At 36.4% G+C, this 27,035-nt stretch overlaps 1 protein-coding gene across 2 annotated transcripts; it reads right to left on the minus strand.

Moving 5' to 3' along the window:
* Nucleotides 1–3,484: 3,484 nt before the first annotated feature.
* On the minus strand, nt 3,485–26,298 carry TMEM184C (transmembrane protein 184C). 2 transcript variants are annotated; one of them, XM_044682418.1, is made up of 11 exons: nt 26,182–26,218; nt 25,776–25,875; nt 16,062–16,192; nt 15,918–15,954; nt 12,350–12,555; nt 9,840–9,914; nt 8,699–8,792; nt 7,156–7,268; nt 5,116–5,215; nt 4,518–4,689; nt 3,485–4,279 (listed from the first exon to the last, which is right to left on the minus strand). In XM_044682418.1, exons 3-11 carry the CDS (start codon nt 16,142–16,144, stop codon nt 4,014–4,016), a joined length of 1,146 nt encoding a protein of 381 aa, XP_044538353.1. In that variant the 5' UTR covers nt 16,145–16,192; nt 25,776–25,875; nt 26,182–26,218; the 3' UTR covers nt 3,485–4,013. The 2 variants fall into 2 exon arrangements, with proteins under 2 accessions (XP_044538353.1, XP_044538352.1); XM_044682417.1 differs by having other exon boundaries at nt 25,776–26,298.
* Between the last annotated feature and the right edge of the window lie 737 nt (nt 26,299–27,035).

Consider the following 27,035-nt stretch of genomic DNA (forward strand, 5'->3'; position numbering starts at 1 on the left):
AATAGGGATTAGAAGTTAAAAAGGATTAGAAACGATATATGTTATGAATGTTTACTTAAAGTTCAGTACTAAAGTAATAAGATAGTTGTTGCAGAAATGCATTTGTTTAGAATAAGTAAGGACAAATTACATAGATATTATTATATTTTGCTACAGTTTATTGTTTGTTATGCATTCGTGTTCAACTTATGCGATATTTGTATTCAAACCCCACACTTTCCCAGTTAAATTTTTTCCCATCCTTTGTCCTTAGCATAGGAAAGCATAGATAGCTTTAGGACAGTAAGTACAGACAGAATTTATTATTTTGGGATTGTAGACAGAGGGATAGGAATACACAAGTTAGTTTAGCATAGCATAAGAATCCATCAACAAATATGATCAATAAGAAAATTTGCAAGTTGAAATTTTCAAAAAACAAAACGGCATTTATGTTATAATGAATTTATAATAAATAAGATAGACACCACTTTGAGTGACAAGATTGTCAGTTGGAGACCTCGGAATGTACCCAAGTGCCGTGAGCCAGGGCCAAAGTCAATTGGAGCCAACCCTATAAATACCCATCATGCACAGCACAAGATGGCTCATTCTGGAGCAATCTTGGGTGGTGGGAGGTTCAAGAGAGGGAGGGTAGGCCCTATATCTGCAATTCAACTTCCTTGCCTGAGAGACCTAGAAAGCTATTATATCTACCATCAACAGAGCTGAGAGAGAGCAATATCACTGTCATTCAAGAAGATCCTTAACAGCCTTCCCTATTCTTTGGCTTGGCTCTGGCCAAGTCAAGCCAGAGTTAGTGAGAGGGTGAAGAATCTCCAGCCTCTACCTGACCTAGCAACCTCTATAGCTTTGATCATCTCCTTAGATAATTAGCAATTGCATTCCCAGATCCTTTATCCTTTCCCTTGTTCCTAAAGCCCTGTTAAGCCAGAATTAAATATAATTGTTTGATACCAAGTCAAAGTATCCTGAGTGGTGAATATACCTAAAGCCATTAGGAAGGGGAAGATAGTCATGCAGTCAGACTCATAGTGTTACCCAATCAGTGCAATAGTCCATATCAACATTCAAACCAACCCCAGGCTGAGGAACTAGAGAAGTTGACAACACACACGACTTCTCAGTGGTTCCCTGCCTGGGCAGCTGTTGAGAGGAGACAGCTTGGCAGGCTCAGTGCAGCAGAGCCTGTCGGGTGGGAGAAGCATAGCCCTCACTCAGAGGTCAGTGTATGTGTGTCCTCTCTCCTCATTCTTTTTTTAACACTTGCTTTGTTTGTTTGTTCTCATTTGGAACAGAAATTTGATCTAAATGTGCAGACATTGTGGATCTTTATGGTTGTAACCTATTTAAAATACAAAGGGACTGCTGAGGTTTTTGGGTGAGTGAATGGGCTTAGCAGGCTAAATTGGGAACAGCAGCAACATATCAAAACCAGAAGTCAGAAAGGACGATACAGTTCTAGTTTCTCTTAGAAACTCCACTTGCTTTGTCCTGCTTTTTCAATTAAAAATTAGTTTACATTCTACTTTGGTTCTTGAGGAATTAGGGAAGATTCATTTCATAGCTTGAGGTATATTTGGTTGTTATATTTGTAAGTAAGATGCCTTAATATGAAATCCAGTCAGCTTACTCTTATGAGGAGATTCTTGGGCAGCTAGAGCCCATAAGGACCTGAAAGAAATATATCTTAGGGTGGCCTCAGCTAAGTAACCAAAATGGCCGATCCTCGTTCAGCAACTGACCAAGATATTTAGGCTCTAAAGTATTCAGAAGCCATGGGCATGATGAAGAAAAAGCAAAGGTAGAGAGAAACAGCTCTACTCAGACTGGTTTCAATAGGTGGTTTCCTATGAGTATTAGGCTATAGTAGGTTATCTTTTAAAGAAGTCATGAGTGATCCAAAAGATTTGAGCTGTGCAACTTAGCAAGGTATAACAGACAGCACCAAGATTTCACTAGAATTCAGTAAATATTAAGACAGAAAAAAGGTTTCTAAGATTTAGTAGGCAGGTCTGTATCCCAAAGAGACAAAAGGAAAAGAAGCCATATCTACAAAAACATTTATTAGCAGTTCTTTTTATGGTGGCAAAGAATTGGAGATTGAAGGGATGTTCATCAATTGGGGGATGGTTGAACAAGTTGTGGTATGTGATTGGGATAGAACTACTGTATTGTAAGAAATAGTAAGAGGGGGGATGGTTTCAGAAAGACATATGAACTGATGCAAAGTGAAGTGAGCAGAACCAGGAGAACATTGTAGCAAGTGACAGCAATATTGTAAGGACGATCAACTGGGAAAGACTATTTTTTAACTTTGATCAAGACAATTCTATTGGGCTTTTGATGTCACCTCCAGAGTCGAAATTTGATTGACTATGAGTGAAGATTGAAGCATTTTTTGGTTATTTTTTCAACAAGACTAGGCTAATATGGAAATATGATTTGCATGACTTCATATGTAAAATGTGTTATCAATATTGCTTGCCTTCTCAATATGTGGAGGTGAAATAATTTTGAACTCAAAAATAAAAAAGAATGCAAAATAATAAACTTAAAAAATAGGATTTAATAGGTCTTTTGTAGAGAATTTATGTGGCAGGGATAGGATGGGAAGGAATGGATGATTACTTTCCTATTGGAAAGAATAACCACACTTATAAGAATATAAGGGCATCAGTTAAATTATAAATACTTAAGAAACAGTATTTTCTTATTGAAAATCCCCCAAATATACGCCAAGTATGACTGAGCCTTTATCATCTCCAAAAGCACTCATGACAACTGACTTAATTTTCTTTACAAAATACAGCTCTTGCCCCTCCCCACCCCGTTATATCTAGCTCAGTGATGGGCAAACTATAGCCCGCGGGCTAGATGTGGCCCCCTGAAATGTTCTATCTGGCCAAGCGACATTATTCCTAATCTGAAGAATACGAGTAGGATACAATACAATGAAACTTTGAAAGAGTTGCCTTAGAAACAGACTGACAGATGAGCATTTCCTTTCCTTTGGCCCCTCTTTAAAAAGTTTGCCCATCACTGATCTAGCTGATTGTTTTCATGCTATGATAATGAACAAACTGGTTTGCTTATAACTTGTACACCAGTCAGAAAAAATATTTTCCATTGCTACAACTAATGAATAACTTTTTTGATAAGCTCTCAGAGTGATGACAGGAATGCCACCTTTATTTTGATCCTGTATTACCCAATTTTCATTTTAAATGTCTCCATTTCTACTTGCTTGGTTTAACAGTTCTGGCTGATGACTGCTCCAAACAAGAATCCTAACTAACAGACTCCCTACTGTCAGTCTTCCTGTGCCATGCTGCAGCTGGTCAAGTTTGTCCCCAACTTTCTGGTGTAACTGGAATTGGAGACTTAGTTTGCTCTAATTTCTATCTAGTTCAGCTTTTTTTCTACTATTCCATAACTGTGCTACAAAGGTCTGATAATATGAAGAAAAGAGTTGCAGACAATAATAGGTTAGAAGTTTCTTTTATTGAATGGAATAAAATCTAGTGTTTAAATGTTATGTAAGTACAACCTACATAAGTAACCAATAACTTTAATTATGATCCAGCCGCACTAATTCATTTACCTAATTGTTTATAAAGTCCATTCTTCAGGTTAATTCAGCAGCATTCTATTCCATGCAGCAGGGGCAGAAAACATTGATTTTCAGTTCCATCTATTTGATGGAGCAGTTTAACGTCCATTAACAGTTGCAGTCATTTTCTTATCTTCGCCAAACATAAGCATGTAGAATTCTGACATTGAGAATAAATCAAGTCTTAGGAAATTTAGACTGATTATTTGATACCCAAAATGTGCTCACCTCAGTTTTCAATTCGACTCTACCTTTATACACACCCTGGCTTTCCCTAACAATCTCTGTGCTCGAATTTTCCATCGCAGTTTAGTGTTGCCCTAAGCACAAAATTCATGAGTGATAAGACACCAGGTTATGAAATATCATGGCAGGACAGAAATAGTATTCCTCTGAATGTTCAGGAGGCCACAGACTTATACCTAGGTGAAGGCTCTTCATTTCCTCCTGTGACAGTATTGTAGGTTTCGTCAGGCATCTTAGAACCGCTGGTAGGTGTAGTCTGTGGTGTAACAGTGTGACCAAAACCTTGATAGTGACCCAAGGGTGAAGATGGTATAGAAGCAACAGAAATCTGGTCTTGAGATGATGATAATAAACTTGTATTTTCGTTTTGTTCCTCATCAGAAAAAAACTTTTTAGTACGATGACCCAGGACAGTCCTTCCTTGAAAAGGAATACAAAAGTTTCATGAGAACTTTTGTCATTTACAATTCTAATTGACAAATACAAAATAAGCTGCTCTTTATAAATATGCTAGAACCTTGCTATAAAAAGCTGATGTGATAAGACTGCCTTCAGATAAAATCCCTACTCCATTCTCGACTACAAAATTCTGGTCCACGATAAAGTCTTCCTAAGGTACTAGTAGAGACATTCAGTAATCTTCCTATTTAATACTTACCAACATTTCTTACTTGTTCAGATATGTCATCTCTAATGTCTGAAATGTCCCACATTGCAAGAAAGGAATCAAAGCATGAGCCTTCTTCTGCCTCCTGCACATAGGGTTTGTAGGAAAAGCTGTAGTGATGAGCAATAGCAGCAAAGAACATCTCAACACAGATAACGAAATCCTATAAAAGAGTAGAGATAGCAGTCACATTCTCCTCTACTTTGTGCCATATATAGGCACAGTTCCATTGTGCTTTATAGGATTACAGAGTTCCAATTCTGGCAACTTACTACCCATGTGACCAAAGGCAAGTGATTCTACCCCTCTGAGCATCATCTTTCTGAATTGTAAAACGAAGGTCTTGCAATAGGTGACTTCTAAGGTTCCTTCTAGTTCTAAATTTATAACCCTATACTCTTGCACTGGAAGGGGATAGAGCCTACTGACTCTAATGAAGAAACTAAAGACTAGATGTTAAAGGCAGAGCTAGACTTAAGGTAGAGAGACTGATTAGGAGGCCCCAAAGTAGTAGTCCAGGATGAGGTAATAAAGATCTGAATGAGAGAGGACATCTGTGACTAGATCCAGGGGATGAGAGTTCACTTACTTGTAGACCTGTAGCCACAGCTTCTACTGTTTGCCATTCCCAGGTATGCTTTTCAGAAATAACACCAACTTTTACCAACAAGGCAATAATTGCTGCTTGCCTATACAGAACATATTTATAAAAAGGTAATCTTGGTCAGAAAGACTGAATTCAATGTTTGGCAAATGAAATTTAAAAATTAAACACACGCATACACTCACTAATATCTTAAACTCAGTTACATGGAAAAGAAAATTTTTAACCTTCATTTTCTTTAAGTTTAAGACAAACTCACTCTCTTCCCTCCCTTCTCCCTGAGATGACAAGTAATCCGATACAGATTTTATATGTGTAATATTGTAAAAAATCTTTATTAGTCCTTTTGTGAAAGAGACCTTGAACAAATGAAAGAAAAGTGAAGAAATAAAGTGAAATATGGTATGTCTCAGTCTGTAGTCAGACTAAGTCAGTTCTTTCCCTGGAGACATTTTTCATAAGTCTTTGAGGATTTTCTTGGATCATCGTATTGTAAGGAATAGCTAAGTAATTCATAAATGTGTTCATCACATACATAATATTGCCATTACTGAGTACAATGTTCTCCTGGTTCTGCTCATTTCTTTCTTTCTTCTTTTAAAAACCCTTACCCTTACCTTAGGGGCAGCTGGGTAGCTCAGTGATTGAGAGCCAGTTTTAGAGATTGGGAGGTCCTAGCTTCAAATCTGGCCTCAGACACTTCCCAGCTGTGTGACCCCAAGAAAGTCATTTGACCCCCATTGCCTAGCCCTTACCACTCTTCTGCCTTGGTGCCAATACACAGTACTGACTCCAAGATGGAAGGTAAGGGTTTTTAAAAAAGAAATAAATAAAAATAAAAACCCCTTCTATCTTAGAATCAATACTATGTATTGGTTCCAAGGCAGAAGAGTGGTAAGGGCAGGCAATGGGGGTCAAGTGACTTTCCCAGGGTCACACAGCTAGGAAGAATCTGTGGCCAGATTTGAACCAAGGGTCTCCCATCTCTATGCCTGACTCTCAATCCACTGAGTCACCCAGCTGCCTCCTGGTTCTGCTCATTTCACTTTGCATCAGTTCAAGTAAGTCTTTCCAAGTTTTTCTTAAATAACCTTTTTTTCATCATTTCTTACAGCACAATAGTATTACATTACAATCATATACCACAACTTGTTTAGGCATACCCCAATTAATGGACATCCCCTCAGTTTCCAATTCTTTGCCACAAGAAAAAGAGCTGCTATAAACATTTTTGCACAAACAGGTCCTCTCTCTATTTTAAAAATCTCTTTGGGATACATATCTAGTAGTGGTTTTGCTGAATCAAAGGGAATACACAATTTTAAAACTCTTTGGGCATAGTTCTAAATCGCTCTCCAGAATTATTGGAAAAACTTGCAACTCCACTAGCAGTGCATTAGGGTCCCAATTAAACTATATATTTTAAATTGTTTTCACAAGTCATTTTATATACCTTAAGACCAATAGGTATTTGGCAAGCTATGGCATACTAATCAGCCGCTACCTATCCCAAGGCTATCCGGATAAGATGGCCAGTTGCTGTCACTGGTCTCTGAGGACCTGCTCCTTTAAAGAGAATTAAGACTTATGTTCATTCATCAAGTCCACAAGGACATTTGGGGAACCAGGATAATAAAGCTTGCACTATTTGCCTATCAGAATTGTTTAAAAAAAAAAGTGCTTTGTAAATATTAAAGCTCTATATAATATAGATGTTAGTCTTTGATTAGAGTTATCTTTCATGTTTTAAATCTAATAGTTTTGACTCAATAAGAGGCCCCTGATGGTAATGAGCCCTAAGTGAAGATACATTTATTATAATGGTGTATAATTCCATTGAGGGCAGAAACTGAACACAGAATTGTAGGGCAAATATCATACATGCAAAACAAATTACTGTTGTCATTAGAAAATGAAACATTCTGATCAATTCAACATAATTGGGTCAATTCATTTTTTCCCATTTATTTTTACTTAATAGTTATATTGCTTTTTCATAAATGAAAGTAGTAGAATAGGACTTACCAAAAGGAAACAAAAACAACCATCTTTACACAAAGAAATTTGCCAACAGGCTGAATTGGATTTAGCTCTTCTCTCAGCACTTTATAAAACAGCACAAGGCAATACATTGCAAACTAGAAAAAAAATGTTTTGATACCTCAGTTTTTCTTAATTATATGTCATATAAAAATTAAATTATAAAAAATCTAGTAAGAGGAACATCTCTTATTATAACCTAGATAAATGAGGGAGGAGAAGAAAAGACAGTGGAGGAAAAAAGTGACAAGGTATATTGTTCTGGGAATTATTTCCCTGGGATTGAAAGATGTATTTATTTTAAATTTTGATTATCCATGAACTTTTAATGTTCAAAAATATATCCTGCACAAAACAGTAATAAAAGGATTGAGAATGTTTTAATGCCCTCTTTAAATTATGCATTACTTCTCCCCCCTCCCCCCCAAACCCATACCTTCTATCTTAGAATCAATACTGTGTGTTGTTAAGGGCTAGGCAATGGGGGTTAAGTGACTGGCCAGGGTCATACAGCTAGGAAGTGTCTGAGGTCAGGTTTGAACCCAGGAACTTCCATCTTAAGGCCTGTTTCTCAATCCAGTGAGCCCCCCTAGCTATGCCTAATATAAATTTTTTTAAAAACTTGGCAAGCTGTGGAGAAAACACTATACAGAAAACAGTGATTATCCATTGAAGCTGACTCTTCAAAAGCTCTGCTATATATAAATGCTCAGGAAACAAAGTAATGAATTTTAGAGTACTCTGTATTAGAATTATTTGGTAAAAAGATAATTTGAAAATAAACATAGTTCAGAACAAAAAGGTGAAGGTGAAATATGACTGTAAAGTGAAGCTAAGCTATAAAAAAGCTGACTTATGAGCTAAGAAAATTAACAGTTACCACTGAACTATCTAGTTTAGCAATTGAATGACATGACTATACTTGCATTGGTAATTAATGTTTTTGCGCTGAAGCTCTGATATTATGACACAATCTAACTGACTTCTTATAAGAGTACACATTTATGTGTTCATTCTAAAGACAAGACAAAAATGTCTTCAGATATTTTGTTTATATATTATCCAGTTCTTTAAAACTTATTATTTTTCATCATTTCCCTTTTAAAAATCCAAAAAAGTATTAGGTAACATTTAATGTATAATTATTGTTTCAATTCTGATAAATTCTTTTGACTATTAAATCACCAAAAACAAAGTTAAACATTTTCTTCTATTAACTGAGTTAATCCAAAGTTTCTCTCACTTTCAGTAGGACACAGTGTTATGCTTACCTCTCATATGGAACCACAGTGGTTCATATACAATTGATAAGGAAGCAGAACACAAACAGATTAAGATAAAGTCATCAAACCATTAACAGATTCTTGAATTTCCAATGAAATTAGAAAATCAAGTTTGAAGGTGGTATCAAATTTATGCAACATTCTCAACCAGGTTCCCCACACCTCAAGAATTTAGTCATAGACATTAAGTCTGAGTACTATCATTAATTATCAATAAAACAAAGAAAATCCATATCCTTACTTACCAGCTGTGACACATTGTTGAATATAACTAAGTAAGTCCAAGCATTTTTAAAGCTAAAGTTCCCTTCATCATATACACCGAGCAGTTCACAGATTCTAAAAATGGTTTAAAAGAAAGATTACATTTACAATATTATCTCAATGTTATATTTCAAGATCTTACAAATCATTAGAAGTATTTTTAAATGCCAATTATTAAGAATGCTTAATATTCAAATTTGGATAAATGGGTTACAACTAAACCATTTTTTAAAAATGTTACAAGGAAATGTGTGTTCATAAATTTAGCAGGAAGACGAAAATGAACAGATCCCCTGGATACCTATGGTAACTAGGGCCAAGTAAAAAAACAATCAACAAGTGCTTCTAAAATAAGATTGAAGTATTGTTGCAATGCCATATTAAAAAGAAAACAGCAGTCTGTTCTTACAGTTTTTTTTAAACCCTTACCTTCCATCTTATAATCAATCCACTGAACTACCCAGTTGCCCCCATGTTCTTACAGTTTTAAAAACCAAAGAGATGTGAATAAAAATGATTGGCTTGGAAACAAGGACAAAAGGGGCCAACAAGCCCTCTCTTTCATTCTCCCATAGTATGTTGATTATTATTCTAGCTACACTGGAAGGCAGGTGATAGAGCCTATTAATATTATTACTACTTTAGCAAACCTAGAAAACAGGTTTAGTGGGTAGCTAAAACTGTAAACTCTATTTATCCAAATGAAGTTTTTAGACCTAGTAAAGATAAATAAAAAATGGAGCTTCTGCTGGTCAGTGGTATTAATTTTTGCCACTTTTACTCTTATAGTGATAGTCCTGGAGATTGAGTACTGAAGTATGTTTTCAGTTCTATCTCCTAATAGAATGTAAGTGCCTTGATACCAGGCCCATTTCACTTTTGCTTTTGTTTCTAGTAGTTCTTTACACATTGGAGGTGCTTAAATGCTTAGTAAACTGGGCTTCTTTGTGTAATGTGAACTATTCATTACTTAATTCACCTACTTGCAATTAGAATTTTCACAAGTTTTCTTAATGTCTATATTCTCCACCCGAATAACTGACATATACTTAATTCCAACAAAAGTGAAAGGCAACCTAATAAAGTGCTTCCAAAAGATTCATTTCACACTTTCATACTTACAGGGCAATAATAGTTGTGAATGGTCTGACAACAGTATATTGCAACACACCGAGTTTGCATCTGAACAATAATACTCTGCAAAAGAAATGCAAATAATTCAATACTTTAACCATTCTTCTGGGGATGATTGTGTGTGTGTGTGTGTGTGTGTGTGTGTGTGTGTGTGTGTGTGTGTGAATAAATAGATAAAAGATGCTTCTTTTCACATTGTGTCTTAAAAGACATACACAGTGGGGAACTTCTAAGATCATAACCATTATGAAAACCAAAGATTCACAAAGATTAGCTATGCACTATATTCAATAGTCCACATCAAAAGTTTTTTCCAGTAATAGCAACAAGCTGATATCAAACCATCCCCTCTAATCCTGTAGGTGATCAAATATATATATTTGCAAACTTAGCTCAGAGATACAGTCCATTACTCTAATGAGATCAAGCTTCAGAACTCAGATTTGTGGACTTATTTACACAGTGCAATAAACAACCCAATTAACCCACATCAATTCATTTCAGGAGAATGAAGTATCACTGACTGAACATGGGTTAACATAACCTAAAAAAAAAAAAAAAAAAAAAAAAGGAAGAAATTATAGCTGAGGTTTCGTTTTGGCACACAAAATTAGAATGTTCTCCTTCTGACATTTTAAATAATCTAATAGTGTTAAGAAAAAAATTATAATTGGCTCAAACAACATAGAAATGAATCATCTTGGGCATTTACATGCTATGTGTTAGGAGAAAGGTATATCTCCATAAAGTTCTAGTTGTCTACCAGTGACTTGTTGGCATTCATTACATTTGAAGTAAGATGGTAATCAAGGTTAACTTTTACCTTCACATGATTCTCTGAGAGTGTATGCTCTGTGTGAATGTTTTCAAATATTGTCAATATGATTCTATTAAAGGAGGGGAAGCTTTAACAAATGATATATACTTTTGGAAATATACCTTTATATTAAGAGTCAGACTCTTTTGGCATCCAAGGAATTTATAATTCTTAACAAACAAGTAATACTGATTTGAAAGATGCTTGAACTGTCCAATTTCACTCTCCTGCCCCTAATTTTCCACTTTGTACTGATGGTGAATACAACTTTGCCAAATGGGGCAAGTTCCTGCCTAAGAAAAGTTGTCCTTTCTGCCCATAAGGTATTTTGCCTATATCTTTCTGCACAGGAAAAATGACTATTTTTGGTTTAAAAAGCTTTCTTTTAAAGTTAGATTTATTTAAATAGCTTCATTGAGCTACAACTAGAAAAAAATTAAATTTCATCATGGAAAATGAATAATTGTGTATGTACTGTGTTTTTGGAAATTTGGGGTTCACTGAGCCTTAATATTCAGTTCCATGATATAAACTTCCTGTGGATGTTTAGAGGACTTGACAACTACATTTCCCATGATTCTTCTTACGTAGGAAGTGTGATTATGTAGACAGAGGTTTAAGACTCCTGATGTGACTGGGAGATGCTCTCTTTCCTGCAGAACAAGCCAGGTGGGCAGAGGTAATGGCGGGGCATTTGAATTAGATCTTAGCAGGCACGTTGCCTTCTTAATTACCAATATGGCTTTAAATAAACTATTAAATATTTTGAATATATCCATCTATATCAATATTATTTGTAACATGAGAAAAAAATCATACTAACACCCTAATTGGTGTGTATTCATGATAAAAATAGACTCTGGTAGATGAAGAATCTAAATAAGTAGTTCAAACTATTCCAAACAAAAGAGCATCAGTTATTCATTATTATTAGATATAGAGTGTTACTCATACAAAGGTTTCTTTTTTAAGCTTCAAGATTTGTGATTCCATGACTCACTGTGTGGGTTTAGGAAGTTACACAATCATTAATTGTCTACCTCTAAGTAAGATGGTATATTTTTCAACTCCTGCACACTACTGGGATCTTAGGAAAGGAATATGAAGAGAACCCAAGTTACGCTAAGTTTACCTTTCCTTTTCTGTTAAAAGCATTCACAAGCAAAAACCCAGTTTTCTTAGGGAATGATTTTAGTTATTATCTAGGTTAACCTCTGAAATACATACTAAACTGAATGTCTAATTTCCCTTCCTTCACAATTTCAATTATTTTCATTGCTCACTGCCACCAAACTAGTTCAAGCCAGTATCATCTCATGACTGGATCAAAAATTTAGAACCAAAAAGGACCTTAGTAATGACAGAGTCTGTTCCTCATTTGGCAAATAAGGACACTAAGGTCCAATGTGTATCCAATATCACATGTAGGCAGTAAGTGGCAAAATCAGGATCAAACCATAACATTTTCTTTTTCCTTACTGTTAGTTTCATTCCATTCAATTCACTTTGCACACCTCTGCCATAGCAATATTCCAAAAATACAGCTCTCTAACTAGACTGTAATTTCCTTGAAGAGAAAAAAGACTGCCATAAGCCTCTATATACCACTTCTATTAATTAAAAGAACCTAAGGACAGCAAGCTTTCAATATATATGAAGATAAGAACAAACACATACTTACTCTCCCATCGCCCATGATGGACAGCAGCAGAAAGGAGGCAAATGTTTCTGCTGATCTTTGGCTTCAAGGATTAATACCAGGTTTGGATACCGGTTAGTCAGGTAATTGGAAAGGAATCCCATGAAACTATATATGACATAAGCTTCATAGCATTCTCGGCAAGTATCCACATAGATTGCAATGGTGGGATATTTCAGAGCAATCCACTATAAAAAAAAAAGGTAAAATCATTTCACCCAAAATGATAATGAATCAACATTCCAATTCACAGCACAGTTTGTATACTAATAAACATGATGTTTCTTGTCATGAAATGTCTGAAATTATGTCAGACATATTGTTGTTGGGCTTAATTATCTTTTAACTTTCATTTGATGGGTTCAAATTCCAGTTGGCAATCACTAGCTATGGGATTCTGGGAAACTCAAGCTCTCAGGCCCCCAAATCCTCATCTGTAAAACAGGGATATAATCTCTTCACAATTTTGCAGGGTTGTTGTGAGGACAGCAATTCTGTAACCGTGAAGTGTTATTTGTCAGGCCAGATCTTTGATACACTGTTAATTTAGCCAAATTTATTAATGTGAAAATATGAACTGATATATCTTAAGATTTTGATAAGAGGAGAGTGGGAGAGAAAAAGAACAAGAAGGGAAACAGGTGGGATATTTCAACAAGAAAAAGAACAAAATAAAATTAGAAATCTGTATCTGAGAGTGGCTTGAGATTCTAACCAGGATAATCATAGGTCAATTTCTTTACCATTCAATTAGATGGTGCAATGGTTCAAATGTGGATCATCTGAAAGTAGCACTTACAAATGTTGCGACCAATTTGAAACAGCAAGCGAGGAAAAAGTAGTCATACCTCAATTTTGTGAGGAAAACATTTTACACATATTAAAAGCCACAAACTTCATTATAATTAGCCATGTTAAAAATGGGCATACTTAACTATCTAGAACACAATAAAAAATCCAGAAGTAAACTGACACAAAGGGAATACTTTCTGACTCTACTCCCCACATCTTCTACATGTAAAACCGCACTCTCTCCAATACTAAATTGTGGTTTTCATTGAGTGTATGAGCCTTGAATGGTTAAGAAGCCTTGGGGATAATGCTATTTATTCTACAGTCAGTAGCACAGTAGGGATCCCTTTTCTGTGGTTTTACTTATCTGAGGTCAACAACACAGGGCAGGAAAGAACAGGAGGTCTGCCTAAGGTTTTTTCAATGGTCCTGCCCTGTCCAGCCTCAGTTATCTCTTCTGCTTTCACTTTCACAAGGTTGTTTTGTTTTGGTGGGGATTGGAGCCAAGGGGCAGGAGAGAGTACATACACAAATCTACTAGATAACTTCATGATAATGCTATGACTGAGTTACTTTGGTTTTATCAAAATGTTAAATATGTGTATTCCTCCACACACATATATTTGGAGAGGGGGATACATACTTTCACACTCTTATTATATATAAAAAATGTGGGATTCCCCACAAATGCAGGTGTTTGCTTATAGCTGCAGTTTTAGCCATCTACAGTAGACCTTGGAATGTATTGCTTGTGGATGAGGGGGCCCTACAGTATTCACTAGCTAGAAGATTCATATGGTCCTTCTTTTTGAAAACATTAAAAAAAAGACACACAGGAATGGAAGCCAGAGGTGAGGCATGTCACAATAGTTGGCCTCTATCTTCTTTTTTTTAAAAACCTTACCTTCTGTCTTAGAATCAATACTGTATATTGGTTCAAAGGTAGAAGAGCGGGAAAGGTTAGGCAATGTGGGCTAACTGACTTGCCCAGCAGGGTCACAAAGGTAGGAGCTATCTGAGGTCAAATTTGAACCTAGGACTGCCTGTTTCTAGACCTGGCTGTCAATTCACTGAGCCACGAACCTGCCCCTTAAGCCTCCTATCTTCTCAGTAAAACTGAAGGGCTAATTATTTGTTGTGACTGTGGGAGTTTGGAGTGTGGTTGTGTGGCTTGAGAAAGTAAAAGGCATATAGTTCATGTAAAAAGATCTAGTGGATTGGGCAGATATGTTCAATGAGCCAACAAGGACATATGACAAGCACATGCTTGCTTACACACAAACTCCTAAGCTTCATTAAAAGAGGCAATATCCAGAACAAGGGCAAAGAGACCTCTATTCTTATCTGATGACATTGAGGGGTACTGTGTTCAGTTCTTGAAACATTTTTAGGAAGGACAAATTGGAAGAATAACCAGAGGGGTGAATAGGATGGTCTCGGGGATCGAGCTGTAAGATAGCCCTACTGAAAAAGCTGGGAATGCTTGGTCTGGAGAAGAGAATACTTGGGTAGGGTGGAATGAGAGGAAGAATTCATAATTCTTTTCCAATATTTCAAGAGTTTTCATGTTGAAGATGGACAATTCATTCTATTTGGCCCTATGGGGCAGAACTAGAAGTATCAGATGGAAATCACAAAGTAGATATTGGCTTCATATAAGGAAAACCTTAAATAATTAAAGCTCTCTAAAACTGGATTGACTTTCCTATCATTCCAGAACAGGAGTTAACTTTGTGTCATGGATCCCCTTGGGCATCTGGTGAACCCATCTAAGAATGATATTTTTAAATGCACAAAACATAATGATTACAAAAGAAATAAATTATATTTAAATAGCAAATGTTATTCTATGACTTGGTAAATTGTCAAGAATAGCTTCTTGGGTTTTTCATTTTAGAAAATGAGTTTCCTCATCTCTCACTGGTGAGAAAACTAACCTGACAATTATGCACACATACATGCATGCACGCATGCACACACGTGAGCACACACACATACACTATGTATATGTATGTATATATTTTAAATTATTTTAATAAATTAAAAAACAAAGGAGAAAAGGTTAGAAAGGAAATGTGAATTTTTAGAGTGTTATTTGTACTGTCAAATTTTGGTGCTCTATACTAATTAGAAGGCAACAACAGTAAGGAAAAAAGTATATTTGGTTTTCATAGCACTTAAAATCACAAAACAGTCCTATAAGAATGACTATCCAGTTTTCAGTTCTGCCTCATTCTAGCGCAACCCTTTACCTTGTCCAATACTATGAACCCTATGCTGAGATTAAAAAGCAAAACAATTCACAAAGAATTAACTAAGGCTGTCCTTTCCTCTAAATTTGCTTCTTCATATCATCCTGTCACAAAAAAGGAATTCTAAATTAAAACTTCCTTCAGTTTCTTCTATGTTAAACAACAATTATGCTTATTTCAACAAGTACTTCAGATTTGGTAACAATGCTAATATATTGTCACCAAATACATGGTAATAAAAAATTACCATGGATAACACGGTGAATAGTTGAGGGTTGACTGATTGTTGTATTTTCCCCAAATCAAACTAAAGATAGTTACTGAATCAAAGTTCTGGAATTACTGTTATTAATGACTTTTTCATTATGATGTCATATGACAACTGACATTTTATTGACTAACGATTTAGTCAAATTTATTTTAATGATGTAAAGTCTTCTGCAACTATAGCTGCTATATTAGTGTACAACTTTTCAAGTAACTAGATAAAGAGGAAGCATACTTACACTATCTAAGCTGTATATGGGCACCATCCAAAGTATCCTATTTAGGAAGCAAAGAAAACAATTTAACAAATTTAATAAAATATTCAATGTATTCTTCAAAAATCTCCAGGATAATTTTAAAATTAAATCAGGTTAAGATATTACCTTATTATTGGCTTCTGGAGTTCTGGTTGAGTGTAATGCACCAAATGTTGCAAAATCCCCCAGAAAGATATTGGTACAGTCATTAGTAAAAAGATTCCAGCAATAAACCATGCTTTTGTGTGTATCCCAACCTTTAAAAAAAATTTTTGCATAAATATCTCACTGTTACAAAACTAGTGAATAAGAAAAGCATGCCTTTTTTGAATGAGCTCATTTTTAATTCTAAAGAGTAATTTTTTTGTCATGGTAAGAGCAAAACATTTCACAAGGACATGAATCCTTTTGTTTTTTAAAATAACACAGGCACTTCAGTTAAGCTGGATATAAAGCTAACTTCCTTAAAGCAAAATATTCCCATTCATTTTTGTTATAAAATATTAGGAAGGCTATTCCCAAAGTGACATCTCCCAAATGATTTTAGCTGGCAACCTTTATTTATTTATTTATTTATTTATTTATTTATTTATTTATTTATTTATTTATCTGTCTATTTATTTTTAGTGAGGGTCTATGGAGTTAACGCTACCCACCTATTCACTTTTTCTTTATTTAGTTCTTTTCCAACTTGGTTGTTGCAATGTGTTTCTTCTTATCCGTTTCATTCTTAAGAGTTTCTAAAATTATGAACCTTTCCTCCTTACTGTTAGATACTGCAAAGTGTTAAATTAATTAAGGTATAATCTACTTTGCCAGTAGGACCCTTAATCTGTATGGTATAGCTGGCCTTGGAACATATATTGATTACAGGACCCTGGGCAAATTATTTAACTTCTCAGTGTCCTAGGTAACTCTTTATGACTCTAAGTTGGAGAGGAAGTGGTATTAGTAGAGAGACTTTCTTTATATGGAAATTCTATACAACAACGAAATATCATAGTTCTAGTCTCTATTTGCCCTAAATATGTTACAACATTCTTTCAGAGGAGAAGCCATTTTATCATGATTTTCTCCCTTCCACAGTACACTGAATACAACAGGTTAACACATGAATAATGAAAGAAGGCATCAGGCTACCACTCTTACAAACACAAGAAATTTAGAAAGAACATCAAACAAGTCCTCCAAATACTAATAAGTTTGACCAGGGCAAAAATCGTAAATACAATAAGCCCCATGAAACAAAGAAGACTTGGTGAATATTTCCTAATTTCTACCCTAGGATTTAGGAAAAAACTAATTCTTTAGGTTTGAGAATGAATAGAATGCACTTAAAAGGTCAGGAAGACCATAGTATAATCTACATGGATCTGGTTCTAAAAGGGTACAACTTAAAAGTATTTTTCCATCATAAAATAGCATTTCATTTATTAGATTATTATTGTTTTAGCTACTAAGAGAGCTCTGCAGATAGAAGTCAATTAATAAATGTACAGAATTACCTATATCATTACTATTTTCCTTTAAATGTCCAGGCTTTGATTTTGGGCCAGAACATAACTTCAAGATCCCCTAGTCCAACTCCCTCATTTTATGTATGAGGAAACAGACCTCAAGAATAATCAAGGTCAAAAGGTAGTAAGTAGGAGATCTGGGATTGGAACTTCCAATGAACTTCACGACAAATTCTCTCCCTCATCCCCCACAGGGGGGCTTTATAATAAGGCAATAGAATCCCATTCTACTTAGCTGTAGTATTTGAAGCTCTTTGGAATATCAGTTTCCTTCCCTCTGCCAAAATGTAACAGAGGAGATACTGGACTTGATGCACCAAAAGGTCCATTATCTCACTGCTATGGACACTCCCAACAAAGAGAGAGATTGTAACCCTTTATGCCTGATTTGCTGTAACAAATCCTCCAGTATTGAATGCCTCCAAATTTAGCTAGGCTAGTCCTGGGACAACAGGTATACAATCCATTTCTAGGCTCATACTTGAAGTGATTCCAGCTTGGCAGGATCTACCAGAGCTTAAGAGTCCACCTGGAATACTTTCAAGAATCCAAGGTCATTTTCATGCCACAATAAAGTATTTGAATAGTATGTTAGCAGAAGAATTCAAATATAAAAAGTAACTTAATTTTCAAAAGAAATTTTTATACTTACCTTGAGGTGTAATAAAAAGTTCCAAGATACTGTGCACAGTGTCTGATATAAAGTGGTTGGTTTTTGCTCTTCCCTAATAACTCCTTATCCCAAACCTCAAATCTTTCCTAAAGCTTTTTTTTCTCCTTAAGACTTCCACAAATCTCCCCCCTCTCCCTTGAGGAGCTCACTTGTTACTTTAATAAGAAAACAGGTCTTTTGGTGAAGTCTTTCAACCCTTTTATTATCTCAATAACCCATAAACATTTCCCACACTCTTAATCCCAGTATCTGATTAAGTGGCCTTTCTCCTAGTTGAGGTTAATGATCTTTATAATGTCCTTAAACCCATTCCCTATTCAGCAGATTACCGCCTCCCCTTCCCCCGCCCCCCCAATACCTTTCTGTATCTCCCTATTGACTGGTTCCTTTCTTGTCACTTTCAAACATGTCCAAATCTTACTATCAATAAAACCTTCACACATATCTGATGATTTCCTCAAATTATCACTCTATACCTCTCCCTCCCGTTTTGAGTCAAATTCCTAGAAAAAGCTGTCTGTACATTCATTGCTTCCACTTCCTCTTTTCAACTTTCTGAAATGTGATGCAATTCCCATGCAGTAGATTCCAAGATCTAATGTTCAACCCCAGTCTGTCTCCTGAGCTACAGTCTCACATTGTCAATTCTCCGTTCAATATTCCAAAACTGGATGGCTCTGAGGTATCTCAAACTCAGCATGGCAAAAATGGAACCAATTATCTTTCCTCAAAAACTCATCTTTCTATTGAACTTTCCAATTTCTGTTGAGGATACAATTCTTTGACTCCCAAATTTATAAGTTTGGTATTATTCTTGAAAGATATGCCACTTCCCAACTAGAGTGGTTCCTTACAGCAGTAAGGAACTAGGATCAAAAATCAACTCTTGTTCTTTGCCTTTAAAGACCTTTACAACCTCATCCCAATCTACCTTTCCAGACTCATAAGACATACCCCAGCCCCTTTGTATACTTTATAGTCTAGCCAAACTGGCCTTCCTTGTCCCTTATTTATAATGTTCTATTTCTTATCTCCACATCTTTGCACTAGTTATCCCCTCCATGCCAGAAATGCATTCCCTTCTCATCTCCATCTCAAAGAATCCCTCACTTCCTTCAAGTTTCAGCTCAAGCACCACCTTTTTTATACCAAGCCCTTCTTGATCCCACCAAGTGCTGCTAGTTGCACTCTCCTTCCTATCTAGTATTTGGTTTGTGTTTATTCTCTAAAAATTTACACATGCACGTGTTAATTCCTCAAATAGAATGTAAATTACTTGAGAGCAGGTATCATTTCTCTTTTTGGTCTTTGTATCCGTAGTGCACAGTGTCTGATATATAGTGGCTTAATAATGCTTATTACCTGATCTCTGAATGGCTGAAAGGATTTTAAGGAGATGCAAACCATAGCAATGTATTCAATTAATATTTAGAATTTCAATCAGTGAAGTTCTAAGATGCTTTTGAAAGAAATAATCTAAAATTGCTTTATAGTTTCTTATAATTATTCTTCTTTTGACATCTCTGGAAATTCTCTCATTCTATATAAAGCAACCATCATTGAAAACATTCAATAAAAAAAATTCAAATGCTTTTTAGTGAATATTTATGAATATGTTATTTTAAACTCTGCTTTACTTTTGTTACTGGAGACTTAAAACTTTAGAGTCAAATTATGCTTAAGGATCTGTTTTTGCTTTGTTTAACATCATTACAAAACCATTTACAAAGCAAAAAACTGATTAAATTGTAATTTTTTGCTTTAAGCTGTAACTAAATCATATGATCACAAACATGCTTGTATTTTGTTGGTTCACATTATCATCATGCTCACCAATTAATTCAAGGGTGGGCAAACCACAGCCCAAGGGACACCTGGGTCTTCTAAGCTTTACGTGTGGTCCTTAAAGCAAGCAGAAAGAAAAAAAATGCCACCACAAATTGTCAATGTGTCCTCTGTAAAACCTAAAATGACATGGAACTAAGCAACCAACATATTTTATTTAGCATAATAAAAAAATTAGGAGTTAACATTTAGGGTTTTCAGAGGGGAGAATCATAAGCAAACAATAAGTAAAATCCTGGATTCCATTTATTGCTAAGAATGGATAACCTTGAATTATTGCCCTGGGTATGATTGCACATGCAATCTTGCAATGGGGTGAGTAAAAAACTATGAGTCTCATTCTGCGGAAAACAACACATACACACACACAAATAGCTTTTGCAACATGGCGTGACCCAGTTCCAATACTGGCAATAGTTTGCCAGATATGACTTACACAAGTGAAAAAGTACAATACATTAAAAGTGAATAAAGAAAGTGTTTGAGTGATTTTTGTTGCAGAAACACTAGCTTATATAATTAAATGGCACTTCAAATTGGGCAGCACAGAGGGGAGAAAAGGCCTCTAAGTTTGGAATCAGAAATCCTGTAACAAGCTGACATCTTCAAAGCTTTTTTCTCTTATACAAATTCTAAGAGGAATCTTTTATTTTCTTTTGAAAATATATTACATCAGAGGGAACTGGGCCTGGAGTCAGGAGGACCTACATTCAAACCTGGCCTCAGATATTTCCTAGCTATGTGATCCTGGGCAAAACACAACCCCATTTGCCTAAACTTTGCCCCCATTGTCTTATCAAGTTGTTACTAGGAAAGAAAGGGTTAAAAAGAAAAACATTTCATTATTATTTTTTGAGGTTAGGAATCTGATTCCTTGACACTTAAATCTCTTAAACCATTGTACCCTAAAAATGCTGTTCAGGACATTTCTTGCTTGGTGGCAACACTTTAATTATAGGGAGGATAGGAAATATACAATGCATTGCATTTGTAGTTATGGGCTTGTGAACTAAATTTTGTGCTTATTATCAACCTTGGAATATCACTTTTAGCGAAACTCTGGTTGAAAATTGGCAAAAATAATTTTGGTTTGTGTACATGAATAAATAATCTACAAACTGCCATAGCACCAAAGCTCAGAAATTAATGTAATGCTGTTTCAGCAATGGATACACTGGAGATGTAAACAAATCAATAAAAAAAAAGCATAGTACTTAGGTGAATGTTTCAAAATTGCAAATGGTTTGTTTCAAAAGTCAATTGGAATATAAAACAATTTTGCTAATGTTGTTCCCAGACTAACCAACAAAAGCTTATAGAATCCCAAACAGGACATTCCATTTCTCAGTCTTTGCACTGGCTGTCTCTCATGCCTGGAATGCACTGCAGTCCCATCTCTGTCTCAGAATCCCCAGTCACCTTCAAAACTCAGGTCAAGGGTTTACATTGAAATTTTAGCTTTACTGGGTTTGTTTGAATCAATTTAAAAAAATTTTATGTAATCAAAACTTTCTATTTTACTTCTCATGATCTTTGATTCTCTTTGGTCACAAGTCTTCAATTTATAGACATAAGTAATTTTTTTCATGTTTCTCTAATTTATGTTGTGAATTTTTCTGTTTAGGTCACATAACCATTTGGAGTTGGGTTGGGGGAAAATTATGATATGATATGATATAATATAATAATATAGTTTCTCTGATAAGGGTAATACTTCCAAGGTACATAACAAGCTGATTCAAATAAAAAAAAAAGTAACTTCCCAATTGATTTTTAAAAGATCTGAGGATATGAGTAGGCAGTTCCCCAAAGAAAAAAACAATTGATAAACACATGGAAAAATGCTCCAAATCTGTATAGAGAACTGAAAATTAAAGCAATCCTGAGATTTATCTCATACCTATCTGTATGGTAAAAATGATAGAAAAGGAAAATGATAATCATTGGGTAGGCTTATGGGAAAGAAGGCATATTGTTGGACCTTTAAATAGGTCAAAACTATTAAACAGTGGCCTATACTCAGAAGACATCAAAGAAAAAGGGAAAAGTATTTTCTATTAAAAAAGTATATAGGAGGGGGCAGCTGGGTAGCTCAGTGGAGTGAGAGTCAGGCCTAGAGACAGGAGGTCCTAGGTTCAAACCCGGCCTCAGCCACTTCCCAGCTGTGTGACCCTGGGCAAGTCACTTGACCCCCATTGCCCACCTTTACCACTCTTCCACCTATGAAACAATACACCTAAGTACAAGGGTTTAAAAAAAAATGTATAGAGGAGCTCTTTTCATGGTGGCAAAAAAACCAGAAACTAAGGGATACCCATCAACTGAGAAGTGGCTGAAGAAGTTATGATATATGAATGTAATGGAGAACTACTGTGGTGTAAGAAATAAGGAAGTAGATGATTTAAAAAAGACATGGGCTTGGGAATATCTAGGTGGCACAGTGAAGAGAAAGTCAGGTCTGGAAGTTGGGAGGACCTGGATTAGAATTTGACTTCAGATACTTCCTAGCTATGTGACAACCCTGTTTGTCTAGCCTAGTTCTTCTGTCTTAAGAGTTTTTACTAAGACAGAAAGAACTTAAAAAAAAAAAAAAAAAAAAAAAAAAAAAAAAAGGACATGAACTTATATGAACTGATGCTGAGTAGACTAAGCAGAATTGTTGTTTCAGTCATGTCCAATTCTTCATTTGAGGTATTCTTGGCAAAGATATTTTGGTTTGCAATGTCCTTCTCCAGCTCATTTTACAGATGAGGAACTGAAGCAATGGAGCTAAATGCCTTGCCCAGGGTCATACAGCTAGCATCTGTCCAAGGACAAATTTGAACTCAGATCTTCTCAACTATACCTCAAAGCTCTATCTACTATGCTACCTAGCTGCCCTAAGTAGAATTAGAAGAAAAATTTTTATTGCATTTTGAGAACACAAAGACTGATTAATAAGCAGAACAAGAACAATTTACACAGTAAAAATCATATTATAAAAACCAAACTCTGTGAGAACAATGATCAATAATGCAATGACCATTCATGATTCTATAGGACCAGGTGATGAAATATGCTATCCATTTATAGAGAGGTGATGGATTGAGGGTTTAGAATGTATAGTCACTGAGGACATTTATTTTGCTTGGCAATACATATTTGTTACAATAAATGGACTTTCTTTTCTTTTTCAATAAAGTAGGAGTTGGAGGGAGAGAATATAGATAGATTTCTGTTCATTTTTAAAATGGGGAGAGAATATAGATAGATTTCTGTTCATTTTTAAAATGGGGTGCTTGAAATGCCTGCCCTTTTAGATGAGGTCACTGTATTATTAGTTTTACTTAAACTATTAATTTGGTTATAAGAAACTTCTCATGATAAAAGAAACTAAATCAATAAAATGTAGAAGGGGGGAAAAACTCACCCCAAGTGTCACATTTCTTGATTCTCTCTAGCTATGTATGTCCTCCCCAACAAAATGACCATGTATTTATTTTGCATATACATATATATACATGTCTCCTCTAGAGAGGTGGCTGTTTTATTTTTTTCTTTATACTCCCATACCTAAGAATTTGTTTTTGCTTTTTTTTTTTATTGGAGAGATAAGGAGTACAGAATTAGAGTGATGCTCTAGAGATGCCTGGGAAGAGATGGAAAGGAGCAAGAAAGGACAGGTTTAAGGCTCCTTATGGAGGTCTGCTCAAGGTGGAATTACACCTAAGAAACAAAAGCAGAGGCAGCTATGTGGCTCAATGGATAGAGAGTCAGAACTGGAGATAGGAGGTCCCATGTTCAACTCTGACCTCAGACACTTCCCAGCTGTGTGACTCTGGGCAAGTCACTTAATTCCAGTTGTCTAGCCTTTACTGCTCTTAGAACCAATACTTAGTATTGATTCTAAGACAGAAGGTAAGGATAAAAAAAAACCAAAACAACCCAAAAACATAGGCAACAACAAATACAGAAAACAAAAAGTTGTTTAATACAATTCCCCTGCATTCAAACCCTAAATATCTTGACTGTTGCACAGAATTCACATAACACCAGCAGCAAATAAAAACAAAACCAAAAAGAGCCTTGAAGTAAGTAGAATGAATGGAAAGCCACTGGGCCTTTTGTCCATAGTTTGAAGTTTCATGTCAGGTATTCTTAACTTTAGGTATATCAACATTCCATAAAACAGAATTGGGTAATGCAAGAGAAAAGAAAATAATATTCAAGTGGAAAAATGAGGAATCATAACTATTGAGCTCATCAGGCTTTTTTCAGAATATATTTTTTTGCAATTTCTAGGCAGTATCTTCTGAAGAGCCAATTCCTACAATTTACTTATTTAAGTATATCATAAATGGCATATACCTAAAGATATTTTGTTGGGCTTGTTTAAAAACTTCAAGATCTCCATATGATGATTATTTCCCATGTACTAGTTACTCAACACATAAGTAAAAAGGGAATGTATGCATAAGCATCTCAATTAAAAAGCATCAGAAGCCCATTACATTTACTGCCAAAGACTGATACATTTTATTAATGAGTAAAATTGGCAGTATGAAGTACAAGAAATTTATAGTAGGTCTAAAAACATTACTCTTTTCAGAATAATACACTATAAAGTTTTTAAAATACAAGTGCTTTTCTTGCTGTGGTAAATCATCTTATTTTTTAAAAGCTTATGGGGGCAGTGTGGGGACCAGTATAATAATCCGAAGACCTGGGTTCAAATTCTGACTCTAACACATATAGTCGTGTGACCCTTCAGGCCTCCAGGCCTTAAAGTCTATTAAGTTACATTAGATTTGGATGGAGTTGCTCCAACCAGAGTTGTTCTCTAAACTAATAAATTCACTTGTCTTGGGACAGAAGGGAAACTAAAACTGCTCAGTTAGGCTGTAGCAGATTGTAACTTGTTTTACTGGATAAATACATTTAAAGTTTTACTTTAAAGGATAATGACACTTAATTGGAATTGATGAAAAGATTAAGAGTTGTCATATCAAACCAGTTTAACTTTGAAAAGGTTACATAAGTTTTTACCTTAGGAACTTTCAGGTTCTTTAGAACTACTTTATTGATGTCATAATAAGGATGTGACATCAAAAAAAAATGTATAGAACTACAAGGATTATTTTGCAAAATCTTTTGATAGGTAAGACCTAATTACCCTCTAAAGTAAAAGAAAAAGTTAAAATAATTGGAATCTTAATTTAAGAAGCTAAATGCATGTTAATGTCACTTATTTTATGTAAATGTAGTAAACTGAATCTATGTATAAATACAAAATCATGTTGATAATTTTATTCCAGCATAGTCACTTCCTAACATCTTTTGCTTAAGAAAACCATGAGTTAAAAACATCACACCCTGTTCCCCACCCCATTAAAAAAAAAAGACAAATATTTGTTTCTGAAAATGGATCTTCCAGGTAAATGCACTATTATGGAATGCTTCTTTATATGCTCCCAAGATTGCATTTTTTTCAAAAGACAACAAGGCAGGTTGGTTAAAGATGCTGTGCTAAAATCTGAACACTGGAAGTGGAATCAGGTCTTGAGTTCAAACCTTGAGTTTGTCATTTAAATGCATGACCTTGGGCAAATCTATAATCCTTAGAGTCTGTTTCCTCAACTATAAAATGATGAGTTTTTGCAATCGGATGACTGCAAAGTCTCTTACAGGTCTAATTTATGATCCTATTGAAACAGAGAGGTAAAAAACAGAGAGGTAAAAAGGCGGTGTAAATATTATAATGGGAATGTCTTTTCCCCAGTCGTTGTGTATGCCCAACATCGAAAGCATCCCAAGACGGACTCTTACCTCTAATTTTTGCAGCTCCCACACGCACAGGGGTAGAGAGACGACTAAGGCCACCAGGTAGAGAAACACCACGAGGGGCCGGATCCATCGCCTCCAGTTCCTCCAGGTGCAAGGCATGTTCTTATCAAAACCACCCCCGGGAAGGGAAAGCAGGGGTGGTGGGGTGGTGGAGGGGAACAGGAGGAGATGGAGGGAGAAGAGGAAGAGATGGGAAGGAGAGGAGGTGGAAAAAGAGAAGAGGAAACGAAAAAGAAGAGGAAAAGGAGGAGCAGCCAGAGGCGGCTGTAGGCCAAGGGACCCGGCGCCCCTCCCGTCGCCCACCCTCCTGGTCTCCCTGGGGCAGGGGCTCGGGTGGCACAGTCAGAGGTGGGGAGGGGCGGCCGGGCTTTGCTTTGCTTTACTTTACCAAGAGCCGACGGTGGCTACGGACCCAGCGCGGCGGTTTCTGGGGCAGGAGCTGCTCCTCCTCTTGAAGCTGCCGCGGCTCGCGTGGTTGGCCCGGCGCGGCTGCCGCCGCTCGCCCCGGTATCGCCCCAGCTCGGACGAACACGGCGGAGCCAACCGGGCCGGGCCAAGCCGCTGCCGCCCCCCGCCCTCCCCTCACCCGGCAGCCACCCCACGCTCTGCCTGCACCATGGCGACGGCGGAGGCGGCCTCAAGGAGCTGCCTCCACACGGCCGAGACCCGCAGCCCCCTCCTGGCCCTTTTCCACAAAACCTCCAAAGAACCAAAGCACTACCCTCTTCAAACACACACACAAACACACCAAACCCCACAACAACTCCTGGATCGCTTCCGCTTCCGCCTGTGGCCATCCGAAGGCGTTGATTCGCTCTTCGGGGCCCAGCACGCCCCGCCTCATCCGGCCTATTAACCATACTCTGATTGGGTGAGGGTGGAAGACGCACTGTGGGATTTGCAGTTGCGCAGTGCAGTGCCTACGATACTTGGTCCTCTCCTTTCTTCTTTGGTTTCTTGGAGGGACGTCAGAGAAAGGAGGGAAAGATAGAGAAAAGTCCTGGGAACCTTAGGCAGGATGCAGCTTTTCTCCACTGCAGCCCTCTCCTATTTCACTCTCAATAGAGAACTCCCAGGCTAGGACTGTAGTAGGCGGGCTGGACACTGAGTATTTGCATGGGGAAAGGCAGCAGCTAAAACACCACACAAGCATCTCAGACCTGGAAAGGACCTCAGAGGGAGGGAGCTTGATGCTTGGCACGTAATAGTGCTTAATAAATGTTCACTATTGATTGGATAAAT

Source organism: Gracilinanus agilis, chromosome 6, assembly GCF_016433145.1.
Source record: "Gracilinanus agilis isolate LMUSP501 chromosome 6, AgileGrace, whole genome shotgun sequence".
Lineage (NCBI taxonomy): Eukaryota > Metazoa > Chordata > Mammalia > Didelphimorphia > Didelphidae > Gracilinanus > Gracilinanus agilis.